The 26761-nt window shown below is 42.5% G+C and overlaps 1 protein-coding gene across 1 annotated transcript in view; it reads right to left on the reverse strand.

Moving 5' to 3' along the window:
• The window catches only part of PPP1R3A (protein phosphatase 1 regulatory subunit 3A), a 334887-nt gene that overhangs the window by 32217 nt on the left and 275909 nt on the right, over positions 1-26761 (reverse strand). The window contains exons 2-3 of the mRNA XM_086919349.1: positions 11288-11349; positions 11071-11189 (exon numbers count right to left, since the gene is read on the reverse strand). Of these exons, the coding sequence (XP_086775475.1) occupies positions 11071-11189; positions 11288-11349 (181 nt within the window). The remainder of the gene's footprint in view (positions 1-11070; positions 11190-11287; positions 11350-26761) is intronic.

Below are 26761 nucleotides of genomic sequence, written 5' to 3' on the forward strand. Positions count from 1 at the left end.
CTAAAATGCATTTCCTATTTTTACTATAATGCCCTATACAATTATTCCTCCCCAGATGGGAGTGTGCATGGAGGGAACTGATGTTGCTTATTTAGGTACATTAAGGGGGTTTGTTATCTGGTGTTACTACTCACCTACTCAACTCCCTTGTCCCTTTCAGAGCAAAGCTTATACTTATTCATTTTAAGCCCAATCTTCTGTCTCCATCTAACTTAAGGTGACAACGTCAGTCTATTTCATCATGACACTACTTTGAGTCTCGAACTGTTCAACTACAAATCATTGCTCAGATGCATCAGTCAATTGCACCACTGAATATCGAACATAAAAATATCATGATATAAGGATATCATAGGCAAGATATTGAGGACTAAAATATCAAACAGTAAATGTATATAGAGCAGTGGTCTTCAAACTCAATTATACCAAGCCCCTGTGAGCAAAATATTTAGGAGGCGGTCCCCCATACTTTTCAAGGGAGTGGATAAAGCAAATGGTTAGAAGGGCGTACTAATCATCAGCACTGGGAAATACACTCGAGAGCAAGCCCCATCCAGGTCCCTTCATCAAAAAGACATCCAGAATTAATCTGCAAAGTGGTATTCTAACCCTTCTGTATAAAGTCCTGTACTTAAAATGTAAATGTCTACCAACATTAAAACTGCAAAGCTCTCACCTAAAAACCTATACAAAGCAATCTACCTCACTTTCTCTGTTATGTACCATCCAGACCCCAGATACAATGGCCTAGCTAGATCCACTTATACAAAGGACCATTCAAGCATATTTTACAAATTCCATCCACTCATCTCTCAACAAAACACCATTTAAACCACCTCTTTAATACCTCATCCAGGACCCCTTTTCAAAATTCCATCCAGATCCATTGTTAACAGCCCTGCAGAAAGAAAACCCTCTGATACTTGTAAATAAAACAAGGCAGCAGGAGACTCCTTTTGTGTTCACAGGTCAGTCCCATGCTGATTACCTCACAGTAGTGACGGACCTCTAAACACAAACCTTTCAGCTCAATCCGCACCTCATGCTCTGTCATGCTGGTGCCAATTGTTGGTGGGGGGGAGTGGATTGTTGGTGCATGAAAGCAGAGGGTGAGAGGGAGATGGGAGAGTGTAGGCAAGTAGGATCCTTCTGCATGGTTACCCCCACATTTTGCCTGGTGCTTAGCTGTATTATGACTAGTCTGTCTGGGATCCTGCTAATCAGGACCCCACCCTATCTGCTTTTTTCCCTAAAGCATTCTTCTGAGTAATTAGGTACACTCAAGATCGGATAATGGGGTACCCTTATCAGTCCCCAGTATATGGTACTAAGGTATCAAGAGCATAGGTACCCCAGAGGTCTCCCATGGGCTAAAAAATTCATTATGCCCCCCATGAAAGACCATGCAAAATGGAACTACAGGCCTGCCATTGCAACCTGTGTACGTTGGTGCATGTACCACTTACTAAAGATATACTATATCAAAGGGTCACTGCACTTAAAACCTATAAGTCACCCCTAAAGCAGGCCTTTGCCATCCTGAAGGCAGGGTGCTTGGTTCTAAGTGAGAGGATGCTTCTGCATGAGCAGGACACCCCTGCAGCCTACGGAGTCCATTCTCCCTGGATGTCAGTGAAGCAGCCGTATACCTATAGAGTGGCCCCTCGTAAATACGCAAAGACCCTCTCGAAAACGGCTGCAACGAATCCTATCATGTTTGGTATAAAGCATGTTGGACTCATAACCCTACAATGTAAACGGTGTGGGAGGTATGATTCCAAGCACTGGAAGAGCCCTCTGTTAGGCTCTCAGTGTTCCTAGTACTAGTCTTCCAGACTTGGACAGCACATATTTATTGCTGCCGACCAGAGATACATTTCTTCCCTCCTGCTGTTGAGCCAAGCTCGAGCACAGGAAGGTGGAACAATAGGCATCCTGTCACAGGGAGGTATGACCACCTCCCAGACAGGATTTGGTGCATTGGGCCCAGGTGGGTTCGCTTCACAGTGCCAGAAAGTCTGCATGAGGGGCACACTTAGTGTCCCCATGCATAGTCCAGTTCGAACCAATTCTGGGAGATTTTGGCTCCCCCTCTGGGGCAAAACTGGACAAAGAACATGGGAGTAACCTCCTCCCTGTTCAGACCCTCCCCTGGGAGGGTCCCCTGAAACTTCCCAACCCTTTCCCAGGGTGCTTAAGGGCTTACCTGGGTGTAGGTCCCTAGATTTGTCATGGGATAACATTCATATCAGACACCACTGCACTCCTCACGTCTGGGCACTCTGGACTTCACTGAACTTCATTTGGGTCTGACTTTGACTCCCTTCCAGTCTCTCTCACCAAGTTTGAGGCCAGTATCTTTTGTGGGGAGGTGCAATAATTGAGCCCCTATGTACCTCATCCAACTTGCAGTTGCAAAGGCTTGTTGGCTTCTTTGCAAGAAGATCTTCAGGCTCGTAGTAGTTCCACCCTCGAGCACCTCCCATGATCAGAATATTCAGCCACACCGCATCGTGTGCATCGTGGCCTGCATCTTTTGGTGAGCTGCTTGAAGTCCTCTCACGACTCCAGTGCCTTCGGCCTGTGGGTCCACTTGAGGGCCACACTTGTTTCTTTTGGGCTCCCTTGCTTGCTCTGGCCTGCCCTGACTACCCTGCTTTTCTGAGTCCCCTAGACCTTGCTGGTCCCGATGTTGGTCCTTTTTGTATTCCTATGTAGCTTGGCTTTGCCAAGGCTTGTTGGTGCTCTGGCTGGGCACCGACCCCTCAGCACTCAACATCCTTAAAGAGACAGCTCATATCCAGGTCCTGGTCTTCCTCAATTTTGCCTGGTCCTAACAGTTGCAGAGTCAAGGTCATCATCATCTTCCCTGAAGCACCCGACATCAGAGGGCATTCGTTTTCCAAGTCTCCTCGTCACTCCTGAGTGGCATAGTCTCTGTACCCTATGCTTTAAGGTACTCCTCTTCAAGAATCCATGTTTGGATTTCCACCAACACTTTCTCCTCTTCCAGGAGTGGCACTTTCCTGAAGTCCTCCATTGGGTTCGACTGTGGTTTCAGACACCACTTCACACATATGCACTGGCTTCCCTGGTGTAGGTAACATGGGTAGTATTCTATCCACGGGTGGGGTGACTCTCCAACCTTCTGTCTTCTGCTGGGTTTCTTCAGGGTCCACTGGGAAGGGTCCTTAATATTAATGTTTAAAAATCCGACTGCAACTTGCACATAGAGCCACTTGGAGCATGCGGTTGGGTTTCCACTCTGCACACGTTCTCCTTGGGATCCCTATCAACTCTCCTTGGGTGGTTCCTTGGGGTCCCACCACTTCTACTTCCTCTTAACACTGTCTTGACTCGAGTCATGGTTCTTAGACCTCTTTCTTAGTATATGGTATGGTCCCCCCAGGGCCACTGTGTATTTTGTACTATTTACTGTGTTTCTTTTCTAAAGTATTGTGTGCCTTGTGTTTATCTCCATGTTGGAGATATTGGAATGTTCAAGAGAGTATTATATAATAAACACATATTTTTTATAAATACTTGGTGTGGTCGTTTTTCATTTAATCTATACTATAAGATTGCATTCTAGTAAAACAAGCATCTTTATACTCCTTCTGGACTAAGGCTGAAGGCTGCTCTCCATAGCTACCACTTAGAGAGCTTTGTAACATTGTCTAAGACTTTTTAAATCACCATAAGGGTTGTCTGGACTGGTGCAAACTGCACTCTTACATTAGTGTGGAAGGACGTTGATAGCGATGAATTGTTTAAGTTACTAGTGAAGGATAATCTGCTCCTCATTAACTCATGTCTGTCATTTAAAACCCCACACCTAGAGGTAGTTAATGATTTCTCTAAACTCTGCACGGTCATCAAAACCTTACTGTCGGAGCCCGCTTCTCTGAGGAAGCAGGACCCTAGATGGTTTGATGATAAATGTTCACTGGTGAATAGGAACCTACGTAGGGCCCTTTCAGCCAAAACTAGGTGTGCCTCAGATGTGAAATTTGCAAAGCAGAAATATAATGCAGCGGTTAACAACAGGAAGGGAATACTCAGGCAGCTACTAATAAAAAGGGTAAAAATGTTTTGGTCTGCTGTAAGGGATCTCCGATCCACAGAACAGTTACTAACCCCCCATCAGCTGCCACCATATCCAGTGAATCTTGGGAAAAACATTTTTCCAATATTTATGCTACCCCTTCATCGGTGACGGACCAGTACAAATTTTGCCCATTCACTGGTATCCAGATAACACTCTTCGAAGTAGTAGAAGCCATTCATCGGAGCATTGGGAATTACGCCTCGAGGCCAGATGGGCTACCAATAGATTTAATCAAATGGAACCCAGACTTCTGGGTCCTTTTGAATGTTTTTAATAATCTAATGTATGCCCCGCTACCTAGTACCTGGGCAAAGAGTATCATAGTCCCAATCATTAAAAAGTGGGATCGGACACAGTCTAGCAACTATAGGCCGATCTCATTGATTGATAGTACCCTTAACATTTTGGGCAGAGTCTTATACAATAAGATCCTGGAATGGTCAGGGGAATGCGGTATTCTAGAGCCCTGCCAGTTAACGAATAATGCCTTAACCTCAACTTTGTAATTGGGAAGTACACTATTGCTCGGAATTCCTTGGTTTATTTGGCCTTTAAGGATTTGTCCTCAGCATTTGACCTTGTGAATAGGTCAAGGCTATCCTATCAGCTTATGGGCTGGATGAGCCATTGGTTCATTTTCTGGCACACCTCCATAAAGACCTCCAGGCACAGGTGAGGATAGGTAGTGGTGGAGACGTATCTGGTGCCATCAAGGTTGGAAGGGGGGTCAGGCAGATATGTGTCTTGTTATTACTTATTTTAATGGTCTAAATAAGTCCCTTGTACCCATTACTCAAGATGTCCCCATGATTCATGGGATATCCCTTCCTGTACTACTCTACGCAGATAATGCAGTTCTTACAGGCCGCACTCTAACTCTCTGCGCATCCTAGTACAGTCCTTTGTCAAATATATGGATAGTTTGGACTTGTGCGTGGATTAAAAAAATTAACTTTTAATGTCCTGTGGCCCCAGGAAAAGCCAGGTTGGTTCTATTGACGCCGGCAATCAAAAAGGACCAAGTACCTGTAAATTCCCTTACTTCGGAGTTGTCTTTGCTGCAAACGGCTCCTGGACTGAGCACCTCACTCACTCCAGGAGCAAGTTCTCAAAGACTATTAACTCTATTTTTAGTTTTCCCCGCCCAAAGAACACAGGTGCTATTTAAGCCATTTTAAAAATGTTCAAACTACAATGTGTCCCTGTGGCTACATATTGAGCTGAGATTTAGGGTACCGCAGATAGCTCCTGTATTCAGTAGGAAGAAAACCGGTTCTGTAGAAAGCTGTTGAGTATCCAAATCTCGACCCCACAATATATTTGCCACAAGGCACTGAATTTAAATGATGTATCTGATTTTATACGTGCCCGCCCAGCTCTTTCCTGGCTATCAGTTTGGAAGAATCAGGCAGCTATCTTAGCAAAAAACATCATAACAGACTGTTTGAAGTGTGAGTAGGCGATGGACATTCCCTGGTTATCTGGAGTGTATCAGAGCTTATGCAGTGTTAATAAAGGCTGCATTTTCTTAAATCCTAGTGAAACCGAAACTGTAAATAAAAAAGAACTTAGAAGCACCCTCTATTCGTCATATAGCATTGCAAGAACTGTGTTTGAATCAAAGAAACCCTCTGTTTCCAGTAATTTGGCTTACGAACGGCACTGCTACCCCCTACCAAATAATCTCACTCTATCCATGAGTCATTGGGAAAGGAGCCTCTTATTCCGCCTGAGGGCCGGAACAGTTGCATTTGCATTGTGTTTCCCCTTGGGTTACCACCCAAAACTTGATTCACTACCCTGTCCATGTGATGGGGTGAATGGTCAATCAATCCAATACTTCTTGTTTTTCTGCAAATACTACATGAAATACATCAAGTTACTTCTTTTTTAATAAGAGCAGGCTTATCAGTTTGGGTTCTGCTTACTCATGCATGCTTACCTTGGCTGATGAAGAGTTGGTTTTTCACCTAAGCACATTTTTGAGAATTGCCACCTGGGCGCGCAAAACTGAGTTTTAATAATTCACGTACAGTTCATAATCATCGAATGGATTGGTTTTATATATTAGTGATCTATTTATTATTGATGATTTTTTGTCTTAATTTGCCATCTACATTTCATGATACTGTGTTTATACAACTGTAATTATGTATTGCTATTCTTCTCTGTTATTTTTAACCATTGTCGCACTTTTATGGATACAATGAGCCAGGTGGCCCATAGGGACATTGTTGTTTTTCACTAAGTTAGAATGAGCACGTGGCAGCATGCCTGCTGCTTTTGCCCACGTTACTACACATCTTCATTTTTTTCAATCTTTAACTGACTGCTTTCACATGAGAACTCATCCCTGTGTTCACTCGCTGCATGTTCCTGGAATTTTGACTGAACATCATATGCAAGATCGAACAACAATGCCCCTTTTTTTCTAGACCTTAGACAAAACATACTGATGCAGCTGTTTTTTAGACAAATGTACTTGGATTTTATAAGAATACACGAACAGGTAGCACTCATTTGGAAAGGGACCATTCCAGAGATAAGAGAAAAACAGCACGTATGATATAAATCTACCATCCATAGGCTAAGATATGGGGTCTGCTGACAAAACCCAGAGATCTTCTATTATATAATAATTCTTCTTCTTTGCAAGGAGAGGGATGTTAGGCCCTATTGTCTTTTCTCCATTGTCTATCTATGATGACATCCCCCTTCATGATCTATGGACCAGCTGCTATGTTGACTATATTTGTACTATGCATTTTCCTGCATGTTGTGGCACGTATACTGCATGTTAGGGCACGTTAGTTAAAATAAATATTTTAAACTGTTTCGTGTCTCTGTCAGATCTTATCGTGGACAAATGCAAGAGTTTGCACAAAAGGGTGTGTCTTGTTACAACAATTTCTAAGAGTTCTGGGAGTGTTGTGTTCTGAGGTGTCCAATCATTTGTTTCTCTGGGAGTGAGTAGGAGAGCAAGTGAGACACTGTAGCTAGTCAGTCATGGGTTTGTGGGTACTAAGATGGAAGAAAGACCGAGTCCCTATACACCAAGGTCCCATATTACTGTGCATAGATTCGTGCTTGTGCAGAATCCCTGCAACAAGTACTGGTAAACTACAGAAGGACAACATAACTCGGAGATTAGAAGTGGGACCGCAAATGTTACCTTAGAAATTCGGAATTTACTGAGAAAAATTAGTAATTTCAGCCCCAGTTATCCTAATACTTTATAGTTTCTCTCCCTATTTCAATTTGACACAGCTTTCATCAGCCTATATCTCCTTGTAAAATAATTAAATGATCTGCAGTCTTCCAACTGATCTTATTAATTCTATGGGGTCAATAACTGCTGTCACTTGCGGCATCAGACATAACATTCCACTGGTAATGATGGGCTAAGAGACAGTTCATTAAAAAGAAAGAGTCAGAGAGAATACACAAGTTCTAGTTTCTTGATGAAGGTCTTTTCTGACCCAGCTATTGAAACCACTCAAAATCTGGGGAAGCGCTGATGTCTTATTCCTGAGTTCAGGAAAGCAGGAATGCAAATACTATTGGCCAAATATCAAAGGTATATATTATGCACAGTGCAAAACATTAATTTACTACTGTTGAAGGGAATACAGACACCTAGTTCCAACTGTTTTAATGTATCATTTCTTGCGGTGTTGAATATGGGATTAGATTGTTATGACATTTGAAATACCAAGGCCGTTTAATGACTGACTTTGACGTTAATAGTAAAGCTGATGATCTGATTGGTCTCGGCCTCACAAGCTTTCCATATGACTCCATGCTCTTGGTTGCCCCCAGAAAGCATCACATTCACTTCATGAAGGAAGATTTCCTTCTATATGAGATCACAGGGGACTGGTTGGAGTTTATAATATAGACCGGAGGGTTGAGTGTGGGGAGAGAGTTACTAGAAGTAAAAGGTAAAATATATAATAAAAATAAATTTGAGATTGTATTGGTAAGGAAGAAAGCCAATAAGTAGTGGATACCAGCTGTGTTTTATAGTTAAGTAAAACGGGCCGTTCCAGAATAATTCTGTGAAAGTAAATAGCGTACACACGAGAAGAAGTAGGAGCTTGTTAAGGCTCATGGTAAACAACCCATGTCAGATATCATTCCTGTTCAAGAGGCTCATTTGACCAGGGAAGCCTCTAGAAGGTTTGTTTCAATTATAACCAAAAGAAAAAAACCCCATGGCAATAAAGGCTTTTTGTGATTGGCACTGCCGATGACAGTTTCTACATACACAATCGATGTGCAAGGGTTTAGTTAGCTCGTACAGTTAAAATTGTATTAGAAGAATTTTCGATCTAGAAGGTGGTCAAATGAAAATTGACATTTGAGGATACTCAGGATTTATTTATGTCACCTAATTCACGAAAATATTCTATTACATTTCGGGGTAGCGTTTTAAATAGTTACACTTAAGGGTCTTATGTTCCACTGCTTACTCCAGAGTAATATTCTAATAATATTTAAAGCGGCGACTCAAAAAGTTCTTTACCTCATAGATGTATTCTAAATTATATTATCATTTCGTGCCTCATAACCACAAAATACACAAAACTTAGGCTGAAGACATGGGTTGGTTTATCAACCAGTGAATTGTTGTAGCTACACCTTTACTCGCATCCATTCATTCCATTTTATGATGGGCTAAATATTTCAATCAGTAGTGACTTGGCTGCATAAATGTATTAAGTAATAAAATATTGGTTTACTGTAATAAGGTATTGAAAACTTAAAAAGTTACATGGGATTGTCCCACCTTTCGTGGATTTTGGAACGTGATAGTGTGTTATTTGGAGGAAAGCTTTAGAGCAAATAATCAGTTCCATGCTAATATACTTATTTAACATTCTTCGGTCATATGATGCCCGTCTCTTGATTGCCCTACATTTTTACTCTCTAACTGTTTAAAACTGTACTCGAAATGAAGCGATTTGTGATGCATAAGGCGCTATATTGCAGGCATTTGGACGAGATTCGTACGTATGATCAAACCTAGTGCATCTTATCTGAGTGTGTAAGCAACCTTTGGTAAACTGATAAGTGACTTTCGAGGCTTTGTGGGATCTTTGCGTTTCGTATATTGCATATTTTTCTGCACATTTTAAACTATTATTTCTTTTTGCACATTGCCCTCAGTTTCTTTTCATCCTCCTTGTAATACATCGTTACTTTAGTTTTCCATGGTGTTCATTAGTGATTATAAGAATTTATCTCAATAACATTTCCAGTTTCCTAAAACAAAATGTCATTTTATTTTCTTGCTCCTTTCTATATGTGCACTTTAGCCCGGTTCACGTATCTCTATATTATTTGTTTTGCCTTCTATGATTAAGTATCCCTTCTCTTACCTTCCTTTGTTCAGTCTGTCTTTAGATCTATTGCCTTACTTGTAACAAACAATGACATTTATTTTCCATTCTCACTCCTATGCTCCTTCCCTGACCACTTTCCTTTTCGAATTACAACATACCTTCTTCCAGGTGCCGATTCTGAAAGCTATTACTGAACTTTAAAGCATTTATGAAATTGTTCTTCCTTCTATGTTTTCAACAAGAGCAATATATTTGTGGTAAAAGTGCTAAGCAAATTAAATGAAACTAAAAGAAAACATGGACGTCGATTCACCAAAATGCCAGGGTAAACTGAAGTGATATCACTTATCGTTTGACTACAATTACATCACAGGAAATTATGTCGTATTACCTTTGACCTGCTGTCACATTCTCTGCAGTTGTTTCTTAATTTTTTTTGTTATCTTCAGTCTCTTGTTGCTGTCCTTATGTCACCCCTCCAGTCTCCTCGTCTATCTCAACGGTGCCTCTTCTCACTGATCTTATACAACCTCACGTCTTCCCCTCTCCGACCTGATTTCTCACCTGCTCTGTCTTTTTATCACCTCTTTCACCTCCTGTCTTCCACTACTTTAGTAGTCCATTATCTGTCTCTTTCGCACCTATCTGTCTCACTATCACCCCATATCTCTCACCTTTCCTAATTCCCTCCCGTCTTGCTCAGCCGGTTCGTTTCTGTCCGGTATCTGTATTCTTATCACCATTTTGTCTTTCTGTCTCTAAACGACATAAGGTATTTGACTGCCATTGAGCTCTGTCATTTTATCACACCACTTTTATTTCTCTTCCTTCTCTCAGCTGTCACTGTATCACATGTCACCCTTTTGCAGCTGCCTCTTTATTGTTCCTGTCTCTCACACTTCTTTCCTTCTCTTTCTGTTGCTCTTCGCCATCTCTTTCTCATGCCTCGCTCTATCTCTATCACAACTCTCATACTTTTATCCTGTCTAAATGGTCTACCCTCTCTCTGATTAATGACTGTCTCTTTGTCACCTGCCGATGTGTCAATCTTTCGTACCTGTCTCACTCTCTTTCTCGACCATCTATATTTCTTTCACACCTGCCACCTCTCTGTTTATTAGTTATATTTCTCTGTCTCTTTAACACAGGCTTTTAATATCTTACCTGTCTCTTTGCAGTGTCCTCTTCACGCTGTTACTTTTGTTATTTTCCCTCATTTTCTCTCATTGGCTTTCACCTCTTCTACCGTCTATCTCTAACTCTGTGCAGTATTCCTTATTTTTTGCTCCCTCCAGTAGGATTCACAGAGACTCCTTTTTACTGGTGTCAGTTCCAGATTCAAAATTAACATTTGTTTTGCCAGTTTGTTACTTTGTTTATATCCTCTGATGAGAGTGTTTAATACATTTTGATGTATACAATGGCTGAGAGGCACAGAAAGTAAACAAGGCACATTTGTGCCTTGTATGTCGTCTGCTCTGTTTATAACACAACTTTACACAATTGGGGTCAGGGGTTGAAAGGAGGAGTCAGGGATTGCAAGAAGCAAGCCAGAGATTGTTGCTGTGACCCGTGGCGATGCCTAAATGACAACCATGGAAGAAAGGAAGTACTCACGAGTAGTTCAAGTTCTCTTTCGTTATGTCCTCCAAGCTGCATTGCCTTAACATCTATACTTTCATCTATCTCTTCCCCATCGTCTTCTGGCGGATAAACAATCTGAGGTATTGTTGCATCTGAAATAAAAATCGAACATACAATGGTTAATGATCACCACAGGACTGTGGATCTGGGCCTTAATCAGCGACACGAATGCTTCAAAATATGTTGTTACCTGAAAGGTTTGAGTAATTCCATGTGTCGTCATCACTGAGTGTTAGAATTTCGTCTTCTTTGCTGTTAAGTAAACAGAAAAGCAGGAGTTGTAACTAAAAATTATCAGAAAAAGCTACTAACGTTTTATTTCCTATCCGGACCTAAGATACAAAGGATGAATAGTATAGGAAATCCACCTTTTCTGAGTGGGGACCACAAATTATTTGCCTTTTACTGGACCCTATATTTTTGCTGACTTTAGAACTCTGTACACTTTACCCTTGCTAACCAGTAGTAAAGTGTCAGTGCTTCCCCTTTGAACATGGTTGAATTGGCATATTTCTAACTGATCAATCAATCAAATAATTCAACTTTATTCTATTCATACAAAGAATCATAAAAGTTTGCGGTTCAGTACAAATTTAAAAAGAGAATGTTTTTCAACTCTTTAAAAACAGATTTAAAAAAACCTTTACAGATGCATCAGTTAAAAACTTCTTTCTGGTGATATCAGAACTCAAAAACCTTGCCACAACTACACATGTAAACAAATACGGGAGCAGTTGTAAAAATAAATAGGCCGGTCTACGTTTTCCAAAATTTAAAAATTTCATTAAAGGCTTGCTAAAAATAGTCCTAAGTCAGTATGAAATTTACAAAAAAATGGTACACGAATAGTTGATTGTTTGGAGATCTGGTCACAAGGACAATATATTAGTCGACAAGACCAATTATTTGTGTTAGGGAAACCATTCAAGCGATGGAAAATGTCCAGTCTAAAACGTGTCAAGACAGATCTGTGTTCAGCATTTAAAACACCAATTAGATATGGTTGCATCGTGTAACAGGTCAGTACTATTTGGTTATGCTATACGGTGGGCTTCACAAGTTCCAATGTTAATCTTTTTCCTCCAAGTTGTTCAAACATACTCTTTTTAATGATTCTCTTGATATATGCAATAAAGATTCAGGCTTTGCGCAGTATTCAGAGTGGCAGATATCATGCATACATTCTTTTATGTATTTCAACCATGTTATTTTCATTGCGTAATCAGCACCGCAGCAATCCTGTACTATGGCTCTGTTAAAGCTTGTATGGTCCGATGTCCATAACGTATGCCAGAGGAGGACTGGCTGCACCCTTATCAGGTTCTCCAGATAGGATATACCCAGTTCTGCATGGCATACAAAGTTAGAACAGCTGTTGGGAAGCCCTAACAGGTTTTTAAGAAACCCATTTTCTACCAGCTGTAAAGAGTCAAGGTCTACATGTCCCCACAACTCAGAACTGTACAACGCTATTGACCAGTATTTGGCGTGATAAATGCACAGCATGTCCCTGGAGAGTTTACGTCCTAGTTTCCTGGAAAAGTTACTCAGACCCACAATTGATCTGAGAAACTACATTCTTCTCGATTTTACTGTGCTTTTCCAGTTGCCATTACTATCAAACATTATTCCTAAATACGAAAAAGTTGATGTTTGAGGTAAAGTCTTGTTTCCTATTAAAATAGTGCGTCCCTTAGCTGACTTTCAGCCAGCTTTCATTACATTTGTTTGACCTATGTTGATTACAAGACCCAGATTCTCCATGAAATTAACAAATTTATCTAAAAGGTGTTGCAGAGCATTTGGGATGCAGCCGATGAGCACCGCGTCATCGGCATTCAATAATACTGGTACTGGCCTGTTGCCAATTTGAGGCAGGTCCATACAGGAGTCCACAAGGGTACCACTCAGGCTATTGATATATAAATTAAATAAAAAAGGCGCAAGCACACACCCCTGGTGGCCCCGATTCTTGATGTCAACTTGGCTAGTGCATTCACCATTCATACCATATCAAATCTTGGCACAACTCATTGAATACAAATATCTAAGGAAATTAACGATGGCACAGTCAACACCCATATAGGTCATAATAGACCATAGTTTATCATGGACCACACAATCGAATGCAGAGGACAAGTCCTCAAACACCAAAAACAGGTTGCCCCCTTTTATTTGTGTATATTTGCTCACTAGCAGGTTCAAGTTATTGGCCTGCTCTATGGTCCTAACACCCTAGTGGAAGCCGTATGGGAAATCGGACAGAATATTATTATGGTATGCCCACTCCTGTAATCTGTTCAGCACAATACGGCCCAGCACCTTAACCAAAGAATCCAGCAGGAAGATGGGTCTATAGTGTGCAGAGCAGTTGCGATCTCCCTTTTTAAATATTGGTGCAATGTGTGATTCCGACCATAGCATTGGAAAACCAGCTTCCCAAAAGGACTTAAAGACCAGGGTCACAAGAGGACCCCAAAGATCAATATTGTCCCTAAAGATATCAATCGGAATCCCATCAGGGCCAGGTACCTTTCCTCCCTTGCCAGATCTAAGTGCCCGTATCACCTCCTCCAGTGAGAAGTTAAAATCTAAATATTTCCACGAGAAGGTAGGTCCAGGGGAGGCAGCTCTCGTCCCTGTCACAGAGTTGTCTTGTCCTTCTTCAATCGGGCCCATATATAGTTTCGCAAATTGGGCCACCCATTCCTGTTCTGTTATTGCTACCTCTATGTTGGTTCACATCGACACAACAAAAGGGTGAATTTACCAACTGCCAGAATAACTTCGAATCTTTGCTCTGGCTTGCCTCCTGCAGATGGTCCCAGGCCTCCTCTTTCATAATCTTTTTACGATGATTTAATGCTTGCTTATAAGCATGTCTGCAGTTCTGTACTAGTAGGTTATTCCTAGGTACCTCCTTCAAGGCCCACTTTAGCTTCTTGTGAGCAAGAGTGCACGCATGGTCAAACCACCCTTGCTTTTTCGTGTCCCCTCTAATCTGATTAGTAGTCAGCCCAGCACTAATTTCCTCCCTAATATGTCTAAAGGCCTCCACAACCTCGTTAGCATCAGCAGTCGTGTCCAAACAGACCTCAAAGGCCCTACTCTGATTTATAAAAAAATTATGTAAAAATCGAGATGGGTCGACCATGGACCAGCGCAGAGCAAAGCCATTTAGACGGGAGCGTGCTATGTTTTTCGCGGTAAGGGTAGGTTGCCCTTTGCCAAGCTCACCTTGAAGACTAATATCCAGTGAGAAGCTCTATGGAAAATGATCACTTAATGCAATGTTATGTAATATAAAGTTAAAAACTAGTGCTGAGTAGCATTTAGGAAACAAGAGAAAATCAATGACACTCCTACCTCGACTGCCATCCAATGTACAGGTTACAAAAATCTGGCTGCTTCCAACTTCATTAGTAAAGCCTAGATCATATTTAAAAAGCAGCTTGTTGAGTTTCTCCCCTTACCCTGAATGAGAAAAGTGGGTGACATTGTCACCCTTAGCAGAGGTCATACCACAGACTTTATTACCCATCAGTTGACAAGGTTGGATGTTAAAATCACCCCCCCAAACCAGGATTTGAGACAAGAACCCTTGTCCAGAATAGATTCCAAATCCTCATCAAGATGGCAGAGAGAATCTATTATGACTAAGTTTTATTGTAAAAGGGAACTAATATCAAAGAAATAGAGGGCATGCAACAAACCTGGACAATTTGGTATAACAAGTTAGATGGATATGCTGTTACACTAGTGGAAGCTATTTTGTTAGATACGTAAACACATAGGCCGCCCTTTGATGTTCCGTGACTAGATGGGATTGCTCTGGAGTGAAAGGTCTTGAAACCATTAAGATGTATAGAGTCATTGGCCCAATTTTCTTGCACTATCGAAATTTCAAAGGCTGTCATAAACTCCATCCATTCCGGATTACTACATTTACTGCGAAGCCCTGCCATGTTCCAGCTTAGGATGCTAATACTATTACCTGCACACACAATTTGGTCTGCACCCTTCAGAAATTCAAAACATTATTTAAATCCAAATAGTGATCATATTGAATACAAAACAAGTAGTAGTTTTCCCAAGAAGCGGCAAACGGAAGCTCTTCGCTTCAATTCAATTCTTTATTCAATGTTCTTTTTTTATAGAAAAAGGCAGATAGCCCAATAACCAACGAGTTTTGTCCATCACCGGACTTCTTCAGGGCTGTTTTCATATTTTAAATGGGGAAACAAGTAAGTTATCAATTTGTTCACTTTTAGTGTTTTCAGGCGAAAAAGTAAAGCCGCAAGTAAGCGTGATCCCAAGTACAATGTGGTCGTCTGGTTGTACTTGGGATCATGCTTACTTGCGGCTTTACTTTTTTGCCTGAAAACACTGAGCCTTCTGTTCCTGAGGGTCTAGTCAGTGCCCAGTCTAATAGCACTTGGAGTCACTCTGGGATATTCGGTTCAACAGATGCATGTCTAGCCCTTCTCACCCATGCATGAGGGCAGCAGGGCAGGAATCCAGCAGAGTGGTAGTCCATTCAGCAGCACAGCAGCACAGCAGTCCTTCTTCCTGGCAGAGTCACCACAAATTCAGAAGTGTACTGAAAAGCTGTTGTCTGAAGTCCAATATTTATGCCTAATTCTGCCTTTGTAGTGGGAGAACCTTATGGAGGTTTCCCTTTGAAGTGCACAGGTGCCCAGCTTTCCTGGCCATGGCTCCAGATGAACTACAAGGGGCAAGTAGTCCTTTGTTTGGTGGTAAAACATAATCTATAAAAAGTGCAAGTAGGACTATGCCCAGTTCCTCCCTCTCATCCTGCCAGCGATGGCCCCCTCTGGCACACCTAGATTCTCTATTAAGTGTGCCTGTCCAGGAGGAATGAAAAGAGCTCACCTGTCAGCTACAGCCGCTCGTGTTACCCTGGGACAGACCACAGACACTAAATGGCTAAGGCAGGAAAATTAAAAATTTCTAAAAGAAACACTTTGAAAATTGTAATTTAAAATTCAACTTCTGTGCAAGACAGGATTTTTCATTACAATCCCAAAGACACCAAACATGAACTGGTTACCTGTTCCTATTTGGAAGTTACAGCTTGTAATACGATAACTCCAATTTTATCATATGGGTGAGGTAGGCCTTGCAGTGATAAAACAAATGTAGGAGTTTTTCGCTGCAGTGCATGTAAAACTTAAAAGTACATGTATAACTTTTTAAATACTCTACACCCTGCCCTCTGGGCTATGCAGGTCCTACCCTAGAGTTGACAAATTAATACAAATGGAAGGTTTTATTTACCAGGGTGAAGTTGCAGTTTAAATGTGCACACACAGGCTGAAATGGTAGGCATTGAAACATGTTCAAAAAGGCTTAACACCAAAAAAATGAAACAGCAAGCCTATAATGCAACCGCACCTCCCTGAATGATTCCCCATTTGTAATCCATTATTCAAGTATTTGGTGTGTATATCCACTTCTCCTGCTGTTCCCAAGGAGTGATCAAACTGAGCAAAGTTATTTTTTCACAGTTGTGAAATGCACCACCATAAAGTGATTTCCGAAAAGATGTTGTCAATTCATGTCCACTGTATTCTTTAATCTTCACAAAAACCCTTTAAAAACCAGCTAACGTGTTTCGTCCACCTCTGCGGACTTCATCATGGCTGTAGAACATACAAAATATAAAGTGTATAATACGGTATGGACAAACAACATCACATACATATGTGCCAAGACAATACAACGTTTAAAACAACATAATAGAACAAAGTCAAAACAAAATGAATGTTATAACAGGGACAGTATGTACACATGAAAGACAGCACCAACTACTCTAGTCTAAACCCAATCAGGTTTTTTTTTTTAAGGTGCCTAATGAAATAGTTATTATATCTTAAAAACATTGTCCTTATTCACATTATCGTTTATCATTTTTATTCCAAATAAACAAGTCAAATGACTATAGCTCGCTCTACATCTATATATTTTTTTTCCACCTCTTTACTTTTGATCACAACAGGATTAATGGTAAAGAACAGAGGGATCCTGAAACAGAAAAATTACCCTCTGATCCATCTTGAAAGCCAGAGTTTGGTAATTAATCAGAATAATTGTAGAGCGTGCTACTTACCCGTGTCTTTCGAGTGCGATGGTGGACCATGTCGAAGGGGCCGACAGGTCCAGGAGGATGAGGTCTAATGTTTCGCCGTTGTCTAGTTGGTGTCTGATGTCGTCTGTGGCGGCGATGAGGGCTGTCTCGGTACTGTGGTTTTGTCTGAATCCAGAATGGGACGGGTCCAAGATGTTGTGGTCTTCCAGAAGTGGGCCAGTTGCCTGTTGACGATTTTCTTGATAACCTTTGCCGATAACGGGTGCCGGGAGATGGGCCTGAAATTCTTGAGGTCCTTGGTGTCCACCTTGGGCTTCTTGAGGAGGGCGTTGATTTTTGCGTGCTTCCAGTTTTCCAGGAATGTCGCTGTTTTGAAGGAGATGTTGATAACCTTCTGTAGTTGGGGTGCAATGGCTGCGTCTGCTTTGTTGAATACGTGGTGTGGGCACGGGTCTGACGGAGATCCTGAGTGGATGGAGTTCATGACCTTGCATGTCTCATTGTCATTGACGTGGACCAGGAGGTCAGGCGGATGGCGCTGGTGGTGTTTGCAGGGGACGTGGAGTTGGCGTGCTCGGGGTGGTTGTGGTGCTGAAGCTGTTGTGGATGTCAGCGATCTTGCGGTGGAAGAAGATGGCTAGTGAGTCGCACAGTTCTTGTGAGGGTAGGAGGTCATTGGCATTGGCGCTGGGGTTGGAGATTTCCTTTACGATGCTGAGGAGCTCTTTGCTGTCATATGCGTTGTTGTCCAAGCGGTCTTTGAAGGTGGATCTCTTGGCTAATCAGATGAGGTGGTGATGTCTGAGTGTGGCGTCCTTGTGGGCTGCGTGGTTGTCCTGTGTGAGCGCGTGGAGTCATCAGTTCTCCAGTTTCCGGCATGCACGTCTGGAGGTCTGGAGCTTGTCGGTGAACCAGGTGGCTCTTTTGCTGGCATGGTTGTTGAATGGTTTCTTGAGCGCGGCGAGGGTCTTGGCGCAGTCGTCTATCCACTGTCTGAGGTTGCGGGCTGCGGCGTCTTGGTTGGTGGGGTTAGTGGGTGGGTTCTGGGCGAGGGTGGTGATCAGCCTGTCTTTGGTGACTTTGCTCCAGCAGCAGCGAGGCAGCTGTTGGGTGAGGTGGTGCGTGATTGGTTTCTTGAAGGTGAAATTAATGCAGCGGTGGTCGGTCCAGTGGTGTTTGGTGGTGTGCTCGAAGGTGACGTGGGTGCCTGTGGAGAAGACGGAGTCCAGCGTGTGGTCGGCGGCGTGGGTGGGCACGGTGATGAGTTGTTTGAGGCCGAGGTTGGTGAGGTTGTTAACCAGGGTGGCCAAAGTTGGCGTCGATTGTTGTTTTTGAGGTAGAATTTCAGGTCCCCGAGGAGGATGTAGTCCGTGGAAGTGAGCACGTGGGTGCTGGCGAGGTCGGCGATGGAGTAACTGAATTAAGCCTGGGGTCCGGAGGTCTGTATGTCAGTGTTCCTCTGGGGGTGGTGTTGGGCTTGGTGTGGATCCGGAAGTGCAGGTGTTCGGCGGTTTGGAGGGTGTCATCTGCGTGGGTGGCGACCTGGAGGGTGGACTTGTCGATGATGGCTATTCCTCCTCCGGTTCCGTTGGTACAATCCCTGCGGGTCATCTTGTAGCCATCCAGGATGGCGATGTCGGGCGCTGAAGAGTCGTTCCACCAGGTTTTGGTCAGGAAGGCCACGTCTGGGGCGGAGGTGTCGAGCAGATCACAGAGCTTGATGGCGTGTTTGAGTGCGATGCTGGTGTTTAGGAGTATGCAGCGGAGGTGGTTGGATCCAGTCCTTGGAGGTTTGGTGGTTCTGTTGCAGGTGAAGCTGCAGGTGCGGCAGGAGAAGGGTTCGTAGGGCCGTTTTGGGGTGGCCTGGAAGCAGGTGTGATTTCGGCTGGCGATAAGTGCGTGGAGGCTGCTGGTGTCGTAGTGGAGTTTGGTGTTGTGGCGCCATCTGGGTCTAGGGGTTCTGGCACTGGGCGCAGTCCAGGTGCGGACGGGCTTGCCTTAGGCATGCCTTCGGCACGCCAGCCGCGCAGCCACGCAGCTGGCGCCATTTGAAGGGGAGCTGGGATGGAGGAGCAGCTGCAAGGTGGGAGGCAGGGGACGGCTAATGAGCACGGGGGCAGGGCCGCAGGGGCAGCAGCAGCGGAAAATTGAGCAGTGGGCGGGGGGGGGCAAGGGAAAACAGCACCCAGGAATGGGCAGAAACAGAAGGATGCTGGCACAAGCGCTGGTGGAGCTGCAGCGTGGGGGAGCGACCTACCTGGCAAGGTCAAGGGTCGCTCTCCTCACCGCGCAGCTGGCACCTTTTGAAGGGGAGCTGCGAGGGAGGAGCAGCTGAGAGGCGGGAGGCAGGGGACGGCGAATGGGCGTAGGGGGGCTGGGCCGCAGGGGCAGCAGTGGCAGGAAATTGAGCAGGGGGGGCAAGGGAAAGCAGCGCCCAGGAATGGGCAAAAACAGACGGATGCTGGCACAAGCGCTGGTGGAGCTGCAGCGGGGGGGAGAGCGACTTACCTGGCAAGGTCAAGGGTCATGTGATTCACAACAAACGTACTTTCAGATATTAATTATAACATACCGTATTCATTTGGGAATATTCCTTAACGATGCCAGTAACACTTCCAAGAGCGTTTTTATTCACAACACTGTCTTTGTATGTATATGCTCATTTCCTCCAAACAATCCAAGATAATATATTTGTAAATACTGCAACAGAGCCTGTAGATAACAATATATTCCCAGATTTAGGAAATATTCCTCCCCTATCACCATCCACATGTAAGTTCCTTCAAATATAAAGGTATTTGGTTTTATCCGCTAGCAGATATATGGTAATATTAGCCATAGAAAATTATGACCGTACATCTTCCGATTTAAAACAACATTGAAAAACATATGCAAATTTGTTGATCATATACAACAAGTGAATAAAGAAGTTTCAGGCAATTTATAATGTGCTACCTCACCCTGAGACCAAATCTCGGCCGTCAATGTGGAAGCACCTTCAGAGTGTGGATGGGGGTAGTACTATAAGTCCTCCTGAATGTGTAAGTACTTAGAGAGGAAAGCATAAAATGGTGTTCGCCCAAAATTAAAACGTCTGCTTAAACACCAAGCCCTTGAATAATGCATCCCATAATGATGGTGAAGCCTGCATCGGCTCCGCCGTCGGGATTACGATGTCACTTTCCGACGGCCTTTCCATTTCAGCCTTTCGGACATGGAAAGGTTGTTGGAAAGTAACTTTAGGAGACCGACCCTAGCATGGCCACCTTCTTCCCTGGCCCTCTGCTATGAGGCCTGGACATCCCTGCACTGTGTGGCATGCACAGTGTGATATCTGCTACACCATGCAGGGATGTTTAAAAACATACATTTTCCAATGTCAGTTTGTGTTGCGGGCCTTTTACGTCCCGCACACAAACTGCCATTTAAAAATTGATGTTTCAGTTACAATTTGTGCTGTCGGAACTGCCAACCTATGGTCGGGTGGTTCCAATCGGCAATGGTGTCTACATCGTAATCAGGTCCTTAGTACGCAAGTGTATGAGTATCTCACTAATGGTATGAGTGTCTGAGTAGGTTTGTAAGTGGGTGTGAGAGAGGCTGAAAGTAGGTATCTAAGTGTCTGAGTGAGTCGGTGAGTGGGTGTGTGAGTCTCTGAAAGAGGAGAGTGGCAAGCTCCGCTCTGCCTGCAGAGTTTGTGGAGTTTTCCCGCTGTGCACTCCTTTTGGAATGCATAGTTTGGCAAAAACTCAACCATGCACCTGTGGACGGAGCTTACCAGCGCGTTAACCCCTAGACTTCGTCCCCCTACTATAGTTTGCCAGAAGGCCCCTTTCAACAGTAGTTGAGAAAGGGGACAGGGCCTCAGATGAGGTCTAAGCAAACCTGCTGTGGGGAATTCACTTGTGGCACCCAACTATCCTCAGCGGCCAAGGTAACTTCATTCCCCTACCAGTAGTGTACCTGGAGGCCTCTTCAAAGAGTGGTTGAGAAATAGGATGGGGCCTCTAATGAGGTTTCAGCTACCCCACTGTGGGGAACTCACGTCTGGAAACAATAGGGTTTTTTGGCCCCCAACGACCCTCAGCAGTCAAGGGGACACTGAGGAACCGGAATTGATTTCTGGTTATGTAAAGCATATAATCGATTATTTAGAATTAGCATGATGTATCTAGATTACTTACCGCAAAGTACGCAAACACTAGCATACACCCGAATTGCAGTAACTTAGGGTTTTAACATACACTGCTTTGCAAGTTTTACACTTGCTTGACTTGACCGACGCCATTTTGTGGCCTCGCTCGAAGCCCTACATTAGCAGACCTTATTCAATTATTACACCGAAGTCATTCCCCTGAGAAATAGCCCAACTGTTGCAATACTGCTGTCTCTGCTCGTTAGGCCTGTCAAGGTTATAGGTAGCAGGAGGAGGCCCGATAGGCACATTCCGGGAGGGGTGCGGGCGGACTCTCTCGGAGTTAGTAGAAGGGAGTCACCCGTACGACGTTGCTAATCTAGGATGAGCTAAACCAAGAACGCTTTGTCTCCCACATATGGTCTTTCCCTCTGCACCAACCTATACCAACTTCTATTTTTCCATCTTAGGTAACGGTTTCGAGAATGTAACTGTATATATGTGATGTTCTGATAATGTGCCAGCAGTTTTCTTGGCGGACCTCGTGGGGTTAGGTCCCAAGGAGCTCCTCTGGCAGAGTTTGTTATAATAAACGATTGGACCTTCTGCACTGCCAACCGACTGATTATTGGTAATGGGAATGGGATTGGTTGTGAATATAACTCTAATTGGGAGGTGGTAAATATTTTTCGGTACTTCAACATCATCTCCCAACCCATAGTGCACCAGAGGGCCCCTTTGCAGAGTTGTTGAAAAAGGGGGTGGGCCCCTGACGAAGTCTGAGCAATCCTGCTGTGAGACTCATAGACAAAGACACTTGCAGTTTGCTCCACTCTTGCACCAATCATTTTCAAGTGGAGCTTCTAGGGACAGTAATTAGTTTGAAGGGCCTGACAATGCATCACTAGCCCCACAAAAACTCACCTTTGCAACACATTTACTTAAAAAAAAGACATTTTAAGTATTGCACATGGCCATTTGGGAACCAGGCACTGTATGCCACAGAATCACGCCAAACAAATTCCACTAAGAACTGAAATTGTACTTTCTTATCTCGCTCCACCCTCCCCATCTAGGAACGACTTTCCCGTCTCATTAGGCATTTCTCCTGTGATGATTTTATATAATGGAGAGGCCCCTATACTCCTCCCAAATCTCAATCTTAAACTTTTATCTTTTGTCTATTTTTAATCTTTCCTTGATTAAGGGGTTGACAGTATGCACATGAATTGTTCTAAGGTGTCTTGGTTCTAGTGGAATTAATCACCAAGTGTGAGATATAATGTAACACTCCAAATTTTTTTTACTTTATTGCATTATCGGAACTAGGGTAATGTGGGTACTTACAATTCGACTGTGATATATTGCAAATAGACCAGAAGGCAAGGTGCTTAAACTGTTCAAAAACAAAATTTGAATATTGAAGTTTCAAGCCAAAATATTCTGTTTCTTTTAGGTGATTTCCTGGGTCATTCTTTAGCTTTTACATATTTTGACGGAGTAATTTATTATTGTGCAGTTCTGAATGTTTTGGTCCATTGTCAATGGCAGATAAAGAAAATACTTTTTGTTGAAACATTTCCTAAAATACTTTAACTCATTGAGGGCAATATTTTTAACAAGTGCTTTGTAAATAAAGTAATCATTAAAGTTATCATTTTCTGAAACAGGGCGTGAGTTCCAGGAAGTAGGCTTCATTTGCATTGTCTCATGTTAAATTTTCTTTAACATTTAACATTTGTATCTGTGGTGCAGCGATTGCTCAGCATTGTTTTCCACCTACTCTTCATTTTCTTCCACTGGTCAATAATTTCTTTAAGGGTTTTATTACCAATTTATCGCCATCTCTTCAATAATATGGTGTCGATTTTGCTGCTTCTAAGCTTATAAGATCTACAATTACAAAACAATAAACATTTATTTTACATTTTAGACCAACTTACCTTTTAGATTGTACCCATATACCACAGCTTCATCAGGAATAATAATAGAGACCTCATAATGGTGAACCCAATTATTTTTAAAGTAGTAATGAAAAAAAGAAAAACGTTAACATTATCACTATCACAGTTTTTTATTATTTAAAAAAAGTAACATTGGGACATTTGTTACAAAGGGCTGGATTTAAGACTAGGCTTGGATCAAGAATCATAAATAAGGGTACATTTAGGGTATCAATAATGGTTTTCCTGTATCTTCACACAAAAAATAGCCATTACAAGGAATTAATGTATCATGAAATGTGAAATAGCTTATGAACCTGGTATGTGAGGGTCCATTTCATCAGGGGATATCACATTCTGGGCCCATTAACGTGCCAGCATATGATTTATTTATCAACTGCTCAACGCAGGTAGTGTATAGGATCGGGGTGATGGTTGGGGATAGGATCCAAGAGGATTCCACTGAAATGGGAGTAGACTAGGGATATCTAAGGCTGGGGTGAGTGCTGCCGGGGTGGCCGTAAGCCTTACTGTGTCTCTGCCTTCCACACCTACCCTCTCTAACTGTAGTTTTACAAAGTGTGTCTCAGAAAAATTGGATCTGATATTTTTGAATGCAGTAATTTCTGAACCAGATAGGCCATACAACTCATAGTTTAGTGGAGAAGTTTCCTCCTGGATATTTTGCTCAGCCATACTCGTAATAAAGGCCTTAGTGTTAAAGGTTAGGTTAGAATTAGGATAAGAGTAGAAAAAAAAGATAGCATTTGTGTAAGAATTATGGTTAGAATTAGGGTTAATATCAGTGGCATATCCTCTGCTAATGCGGAGGCGTGTCGCCCCACTATACTTTGAGCAATGGATAAAGGAAAAATAAAAGATGATGACATTATGTTATTATCATTTTATTTTTCCAGTTTACGGGATGGGGTAGGGCTTGGCTGTAACACATCCAGTAAGGGGAGGAGTGTTGGGCACTTAAGTGCCCATGACTGTTTGGTCCCCAATCTTGGGCCGGCCAGTCTTGCACACTTTGCATGTTCTCCACTAGGCTGTAATTCACAGCCTGGTAGAGAACATGCACAGGCACCCACTGCCTGTCTGAGCACTGAACCACAGTGCTCAGACCATTGCAGCAATGTGATTGGCTAGGGGAGCCTGGTTGCGCTTCCAGCTTCAAGCAGGAACAGAAGAGGATTGCGCAAGGACGCAGTCTGGCGGTGCGACAGCAATGTAAGTAATTGGTATTATTTACTTTTCTATCCCCCCTGGCTCCACCCCACCCATGGTACTTGGTAGCTACCGCCACTTGTTAATATTAGGATTCTCAATTTCATCTCTACAACATTATTTGCCATAACTTTGTCACTTTAGTCATCAATATGTAAAATAAAAAAGCCAGGTATGTCAGAGTCCATTTCATCAGGGGATACTGTATTCTGGGCCAATTAATGTGCCAGTTTAAAATGCAAAATTAACATTTTTTTATTGTGAATTCTTTATATCGTGTTCAATATTGTTGTATTAGTTCATTTTGGCATTCTTCATTTTCACATAGAACAGAATATTAAACATTATGACAAACAATTTATAATCTCAACAGTTAAAGTCACTCCAGATGAACACTCATTATTGATACCTGAAAAGAGATCTATGAAAAAAGCTATTATAATACTGCTTAGGGCACTTCTTTGCAGAACGAAAATAATATTTTTATAATATTCATGAAAAACACAGTAATTGTTGACTTACTTTGATAATAAGTGTGGAACCAGCATTTACTGTAGTGAATGACAAAGAAAAAAACATTTAGCAAAATACTGCCAATGCCACGTCACACTCACTTAGCCATTATTAAGGACTTTCAACCCAGCTTTAAAGGTTTGGCTACAGTGGAAAACAGGTCTCTCCCAATAATATGATCAAAATGTAAAGCTTGATGTACATTTTTTCTTTACCAGTACATTAATATACCAAAAATATGACCATGATTTTGCTAGCTGCCTCATTTCAAAGTAATTCAGAACAAAGTACAATGGTGTTTAAAACAGGATATTTTCTGTAAAAAACGGAGAACTGTTTAAATTTCAAGTTTAAAATATGAACATTTGTTGGAAAGTTAAAAAATATTGTGATCAGATATACAAAGTATTGGCACATAGCATAGCAGTGAGCAAAGATGCTGTGTTGTGTCAAATGTAGAGAGCAGAACAGCACAAGTGCACCTGTGCCATATCTGCTCCCTGCCTCTACTGGCACGCTTACTGCAAATATGCACCAATGCAAGCACCCTTGGGCATAGTGTAAGGGTGTCTGTGTTGTGATCACAATATCTGAAAGGTAATTTCCTCTTCAGATTATAGTTCCAAACAACGGCGGACACAGTGACCACACTATCCTTTAAAGTTCCCTTGTTGCGTACAGCAAACTAGTCAATCTGATTTGAGTGTGCACAAAACTGCTCCGGCACTTGCCATTGTTGAGTGCCAACTGCTGTGCAGACACATGAAGAAGTCAAATTGGAGCGGTGCACCACTCGGTATTGAGACCACTGGTATTCAAGAAATCAATAAGTCTTGTGATGTTTTGAAGTTGTGAAGGATCCTTTATTTACAAAAATTGCCAGCCAACGCGTTTCGTTCATAGGAATGAACTTCTTCAGGGCAAAAATCCACGTTCCCTGGTGGGGAAACGGATGTGTAGGGTGGGTAGTCTGGGCTGCACTGGCCTCCTTAGTAAGGGCCGCCGTGCGCCGTATCTGGAGAGTAGGCGGTGTGGAGAGCTGTCCGCTGCACGGTAATTTCCTTGTTGGATCTGTGCTGAACCCAAAGAATAAAAAAGTGGAGGAATAAAAATATTTCTCTGCTTTATGCCAACCTCAGGGAGGAAGATAATTTGGGTGCAAATCCATGTCTACAAGTCTTTGTAGCAATGGATTTGCATCACACTCCATAGGTGGATGCATGGGAATGCTCAGCCATCACCCACAGAATGCTTTATAGACACAAAGTAACACAAATTGCCATTTACACAAACCAGACACAAAATCTTTGTAAACCCTGTATTTTTTGCAGAGAATCTCCATATTTTGCTTTGAGAAATCATATAAATTTGTATTGGCTAATGGATAATTGATGTCAAGTAAACAACTTCGTTATTAATAACCATCCCTGCGTGATTCTCAAGTAGATTACTTTGGTTTTTAACACGGTGCATAAACTAAAACATTAACAAATAAACATGAATATTAGTTGCATTGTTCAACACGTTTAGAAGATCTATTTTAAATAATCATCATGTAAAGATAAATATAAATCCCTGCTGGAGGCGCTAAGTGTGCTGATGTGTAGTTTGCATAGACCAAAACTCTGTATGGCATGACCTTTCCAAGCCGGCCTCAGTGGTATAAATAGCAGCCAACTGCAATTTATTCAGCTTTCTCCTATTAGAAATGTCTGTGCTGTGTTCATATATATG

Source organism: Lissotriton vulgaris, chromosome 1_1, assembly GCF_964263255.1.
Source record: "Lissotriton vulgaris chromosome 1_1, aLisVul1.2, whole genome shotgun sequence".
NCBI lineage: Eukaryota > Metazoa > Chordata > Amphibia > Caudata > Salamandridae > Lissotriton > Lissotriton vulgaris.